Consider the following 6,613-nt stretch of genomic DNA (forward strand, 5'->3'; position numbering starts at 1 on the left):
TGGACGCAGATAAAGCCTACCTATCGTAGTATCCTAGCAACTCAACTGATTGAGAATCATCTGAGATACAGGTACGCAATCGTTCCTTTCACTCAATCAGTACAAAGTGTAGTTTAATACTCAGTTTTACTGCTGTCTCTTCATTTGTGTGTCAAATAAAAATTTAGTGTGATTTTGAATTTAAAGTTGCAGCAGCTAGTTTGGATCAGTTTAGTTTAGCTCTGAGATGTTTATTATTAGATGATGATGTTCATTACATTTTGTTTTTAGCCATGTTTAAGAGAATCTTCAAGAAGAAGAACAAGCTCCCCTCCAGCGAGCGCCAGCTCCCCAAAAACTATGAGCTGGTGACCGTTCTGGGAAAGGGAGTCTTTGGAGAAGTGCTTAAATGCACCAAAGAGGACACCAAGGAGACGGTCGCTGTGAAGATCCCTCAAAATAGCAGCGAACTGGACGATGAAGTATGTTACTTTATTAAGTTAATCAGTGTTCAGAGATGATGTTGTGTGTGAGCAAGCATTAAACTTGTCATGTTCTCATTTATCTACAGTTGACCGTCCTCAACTATTTCAAGGAGATGAATCTGGACAACGACAACATCGTCCGATTCATCGACTCTTTCAAACTCGGAGACAAGAAGCTTGCTCTGGTGTTTGAAATGATGGAGATGACACTAAGGGACTTTCTAATGGACCAGAGGAACTTCACCCCTCTGTGTTTTGATGAAGTTCGAGCTATAATTGAACAGGTATGGATAGAGTACCATCCAATAACACACAACTCTGTCAGTGTTGATGCATTCTGTGAATTTAATCTCTGATCTTTGTCCTTACAGTCTGCCAGTGGATTGAAAGCGCTGAAGGATATCAACGTGATCCATTCAGACTTAAAGCTCGACAACATTATGCTGAACGTGCAGCCCCTCACTGTGAAGCTGATTGATTTTGGAGTCGCTTTTCACAGCCATACAGCAGAGCAGGGTGATATTCACCAACCAGCACACTATCGGTGAGCATCATTCATCATCAATCATTGTTCTACTACTTTTAGGATATTTCTGCCATCTGCTAAAAGTTCCTCATTCTGTATTATATACATTTGTTTCATTTTCAGAGCTCCAGAAGTGATGTTGGGACTCCCATTTTCAGAGGCCATCGACATGTGGTCTCTGGGTGTGGTGATGGGGTACATAGCCCTCGGTGAATCCCTCTTCCCAGGCTTTTTTGATTATGACACAGTAAGTGTGAGTTTACTGCTTTCTTTTTTACATTCTACATATAAGATCTACTTTTACATTATCCTATATTGCATGAAGCAGAATATATCGGTTCTGGCAGCATCTCTGACAGTTGTAAAGTCATTTGCACCTCGAAGTGCACTTCACTAGTTCATAGTGGATGTTGTTATGACTGCATCCTGCTGCATATCTAGATGTAATGCTGTGTTTGGTCTCCAGGTGGACTGCATGGTGGATCTGTTTGGGGTTCCTCCAGACCACCTTCTGTGTGCCGGGATGTACAGTAAAGAATATTTTGTTCAAGACCCTGCTGGACAATGGAGGCTTAAGGTATGGAATAAAATTAGACATTTGAATATATGAATACAAAATGTTTTCACACATTCAACAACAAATTATCACAAGAACACAAAGTCATCTCATCTTTATCATTCTTTTCTTTATTTAAGATTGTATGTTTATTGTTTCTGAGTATCTAAAAACCTACTTCACCTTCTTTCAGACACGTGAGGAGTTCTGGGACAATAATGTACTTTCCTACGGCCGCAAGTTATACCACTATCACAGCCTGGATGAAGTAGAAACTGTAAGTGTTTAAGTAGATGATACTGTAGCTGCTGGAGATCACATGATTTGATTGATCACAAGACTTGACTTGACTGCTGTTGAACTGTCTCTTTGTTTCCTACATTATTTGGACCTGGTGAACATGAGAGAGGTGGGAGTGCAAGAGAAGAGGATGTGTATCAACCTGCTGAAGGGAATGCTTCAGCTGGATGCAAATGTGAGGATGACGCCAGATCAAGTCCTCGTTCATCCCTTTATTACATGGCGCAACCAACACTATACCTCATGGTGAGTATTTTTATCTTTATATTACTGCTTTGCAAACAAACTATCAGACAATATAGACAAATGGAAAGCTAATTTATCACATTATATTGACAAAAAGAACAATTAACATGTTTGTAGGATCAAATCAAAGTTATCTCAGATTAAGTTCTGACCATATTAAATGTTTGGACTGCCTATCTGAATGATCAAATGAGCTTGTTAGCCAGATATGCTAATGTTATAAACCCACACTGTGTAATATATTCTTCACACTTTTGCTGTTGGTCAAATTTAAGGCTTTAAGGTTGAGGGTGATCATTACTTGTGAATATAACAGTGTGACTTTTCTTTTGGAAGCTGTGAAAGTTTGAACAGCAGCAGTGAACCAGGTACCTGCGAAAAACCTGAACTGGAGACCCTCAAAGAAACAGAGGCAGGGACCAGTCAGGTAACTGAGCTAGAGTCACTTGAATCAGAGAGCATGGAAGACAGTGAATCAGAGCTCACTGACATAAGTGAACTAGACACTAGCGACCTAGAGAGCATTAGCGACACTGATTCAGAGCTCACTGAGATCAGTGAAATAGCGACCTGCGATCTAGAGAGCATTGAAGACAGTGACTCATGGACCAGCCAGTTCTTTCATGACTGGTAGGTTTTGAAAAATCGACATGTCCTGGATTATTATCATTAACAAAATCTGACACAAATGACTTCTGAATATAACCATGTGACTTTTCTTTTGGCAGCTATGAACTCCTTAAGCCCAGCACCAGCCAGGCTGATGAAGACAGAAATGTTCAGTCTGCACCACCTAAATACTGCCTGCGCTGGAAGGAGGACAGCGGACAACAGAGGGAGACTTGGTAAGATGATTTCCTCATCAGAGGAGACAGATGGAGAAATTAGGACACAATTACAGCAGATTAGAAAGCATTATGTACATTATGATACATCAGCAATAATATTTTTACTGTGTTTTTTTGTCCGTCCTCCAGGAGACAACGTCAGCTCTCTCTCCCTCTGCTTCCCTGTAGCATGTCCCAGGAGGACAATGACACCACATCTGGTAAGAGATGGTCACCTCCAACTGTGTCTGAAATGAAATGAGACCTTTTTCATTGTTTATTCATTGCGGTGAGAACAAGTGAAATATTTAACTTGCTTTTGATTTTCCGATGACAAAGAGCTCCAGCAGAACAAGGAGAAGAAGGGCTTTAAGCGCTTCTGTTCCTGGATGAGGAGGACATTCTGCTGCTGCATCAGTGTGGATGAGGAGGAGGTCTGAATGGCGGGCAGCGGGCAGCACGGAGGCTCGGTGGTTAGCACTGAGACCTCACAGAGACCTCCTCTCTGTGTGGAGTTTGCATGTTCTCCCCGTGTCTGCGTGGGTTTCCTCCAGGTAGTCTGGTTTCCTCCCACTGTCCCCCAAAACATGCTTGATTGGAGATGCTAAATTGACACTGAATCTGATTTTAGAATTTTTTTTATTTTTATTTTTTAAAGCAAAGTGAGCCGCTAATATATTTTTATTTATTTTATTTATTTATTTATTTTTTTAATAGTATAATATTTATTTTTTATAACTTTGAGATTAATTATTTTTATATGAAAAATAGATATATATATATATAATCAACTTGTAAATAAATCAATCAATCAATGGCTCAACAACTGATCCCTGTGTGTGTTACTTATTCCTTACATATAGAACTGACTGACTCACTGAGACTTACAGTAATCCCAGTTTGTACCTTTCATTCATAACCATTACATTTTAAGTATCTTTTGAAATATCTTTTCACTTCTCCTGATTTTGTCATGCAGTTCTTGAATCACTGTTTTTTCCATATCATTCAACACTTCACTGTGCCTGTGTATCAATCAATCAATCAATCAATCAATCTTTATTTGTACAGCGCCAAATCACAACAAAGTCATCTCAAGGCTCTTTACACATAGAGCAGGTTCTAAACCGAACTCTTCAGGTTTTAACTTTAAAGAGACCCAACATTCCCACATGAGACACAGTGGAGAGAAAAAACTCCCTTTTAACAGGAAGAACCCTCAGAACCAGACTCAGAGTGGGAGAACATCTGCCTCGACCGGTTGGGGTTGAGAGGAGAGAAAGGAAGGATAGAGGAGAGGAGAGGAGAGAAAAGAACAATGAAAATCAACAATGAAGCTAGAAGGTCTGGGACTGGAATCTGTCATCCGGACGTCTACAGGCCCAGATTACCTGTGAGACCAGAAAGCACAGACAACTCCGGGGAAGAAGTTTAGGTTATTTAACCTCTTAATACACGCCCCTATTTTTTACGTTTTTTACCTAAACGACATGCCCAAGTTGTGAGCAGCACAGATCCCACATAGTTTGAGACTCAGAGATGTGTCTGGTATCATTGGAAAGGAAACACTCTCAGGATTCTTGTAAAAGTGTCTGTGTGATTCTGTGACTTACTGACAAAGAGTGGCAGAGGTTACAATGATGGGGTTGTTTACTCACCCATAGGTTTGCCTTTACAATGACGTGTACAGACATTCAGGGACCTCTCAGCAGTATATAGACACAATGAGGCCACAGCCACATGTCTTGGCTTCATGCAGTCCAAATTGGAGTCAAAAGACCAAAAGATGAATTTTTCAGAGTTATTTTTCAACAGGTATGTCCATGCGTTTTCCTCAGGTCCTTTTTGGAGACTCCAAATAGACACTTGGTTACCAAAGCTGTATAACCACAATCAAACACCTATAACTTCACATCCCCTTTGCCTACAATCAAAATCTCGGTCTCTAATGAAAGCTGACACCATATTATTATTATTATTATTATTATTATATATTATATTATTATCTATAACCTTTTTTTTTTGTTTGGCCATATCTATCTATCTATCTATTTATCTATCCATCTAACTATGTATCTGACTGACTGACTGACTAACTATCTGACTAACTAACTAACTAACTGTCCATCTATCTATCTATCTATCTATCTATCTATCTATCTATCTGTTTATTTTGGTATAAGTCATACAGTATGTCAAGTCGAAGAAGAACCAACCGTGTACCAAAATGCCGTGTGCGTAATGATATATGCTTCAACTCTTTTACGCACAGGGCGCACGCCGGTTCCGCTTGGAGTTTGTTTATGGACAGCCAAACCTGATAGCTTAGTGTCATACACCGTTGGAAACCTCTGACTATTGGCTAAAAGGTTATCAACTTCATTTCACCGAATATTTCCATAGGCTGGAACAGCAGTCAATCAAAGCCATGTCGTCATTGTCGTCGGTCACGTGTCCTCATTGGCTTTGGATCGCTTTGGATACGTGTACTGCCTAATCCTAAACACCGATTGGCTTGTGTGTGGTGTCGTCAGAAGCAGGAGAGGCTCACGGTTGAAAACATCTAGTCATGTGTACTCTGAGATGGACGGGCAGATCAGGAAATGACGTAAACGGACCGTATATGGTTTGTTATTTGTGTTATTACGTTACGTGTTGGACTAAATACATGGACATATTGAGGAAAGTATTCCGGTTTTATGGAAACGGATTTCATATTTCACAAGAATGGATACTCGGCGAGCTGTACAGAAAGTCCTGAGTCATAAGATGATCGTTGTGGATAAAGGGAAGACTTTGAAGGTATGTAGGCATTATAGCTTTTCTCACTTAGCTGAGTGGCTAGCCGAGCTAATCGCTAATACTATTACGGCTGTGAGCAACCATATAAGTCGTGAGTGGTCTTGAATGAATCAGGACAATCTAAGCTTTCCAATGATGTACGGCATGAGTATATATGTTTAAGGGTTGGTGTTTAAAACATTCAGAAGAACGTGAGGTTACCTCCTAACATCCGTCCCGTCCCGTAGACGGAACAGCGTGCGTTAAGAGGTTAACCAGTATCAGTGTCATTTAAACAGCTGCCTCATTATGTTTAAATCCTGCTATTTTCTTCCAACTTCTAATTTTTCACACTTATTATCAGTTCCATTATCTTATCATCTAAGCTACACATAACAAGTTATTGAAATATATGATGTCATTACTCAAATATTAGTGTTAGCCAGGTCTGAGGTAATGTTTCCATATTGTACACTCACCTGTCATAAGACAGAGTGACACCCATTCAAACAAGCCCTACAGGGCATGCTCTTGTGTGTGTGTGCGTGTGTGTGTGTGTGTGTGTGTCTCAGTGTGTGTGGCATTTGGTGTCTTGGCTTATCTGGCTGTGGAGAGAGCTATGAGAGCTAGCTGTGTAATTGAAATGTCATGCGTACAGGAGAGGAGTTTGACTGAACGGGGAGCCTTTAGCCATGCCCCAACGAGCCCACGACAGATGAGCAACAGCTTCCCCAATGAGAAGTGGCATTCCCCGAACCCATTCCTCCTCCGCCTCCTTCGACCTCCTCCTCCTCCCTCGTCCGTCATCCCCGTCTCCTCTCCTCTCCTCTCCTCTCCTCTCCCACTTTCTGTGATTCCTCCCTGCCTATCTGCGGTCTAACAGTGATTAACGACAGCGCCCGGTAGTTGCTGA

General features: G+C 40.9%; 1 protein-coding gene across 1 annotated transcript; it reads left to right on the top strand.

Moving 5' to 3' along the window:
* The first annotated feature begins 272 nt into the window (after window positions 1–272).
* LOC128382373 (homeodomain-interacting protein kinase 3-like) lies at window positions 273–3,359 on the top strand. Its single transcript, XM_053342368.1, has 11 exons — window positions 273–461; window positions 551–748; window positions 836–1,008; window positions 1,114–1,237; window positions 1,457–1,567; window positions 1,740–1,823; window positions 1,956–2,092; window positions 2,429–2,722; window positions 2,821–2,937; window positions 3,070–3,140; window positions 3,259–3,359. The coding sequence occupies exons 1-11, from the start codon at window positions 273–275 to the stop codon at window positions 3,357–3,359; spliced, it is 1,599 nt and encodes a 532-aa protein (XP_053198343.1).
* Window positions 3,360–6,613: the final 3,254 nt, after the last annotated feature.

This window comes from Scomber japonicus, chromosome 21, assembly GCF_027409825.1.
Source record: "Scomber japonicus isolate fScoJap1 chromosome 21, fScoJap1.pri, whole genome shotgun sequence".
Lineage (NCBI taxonomy): Eukaryota > Metazoa > Chordata > Actinopteri > Scombriformes > Scombridae > Scomber > Scomber japonicus.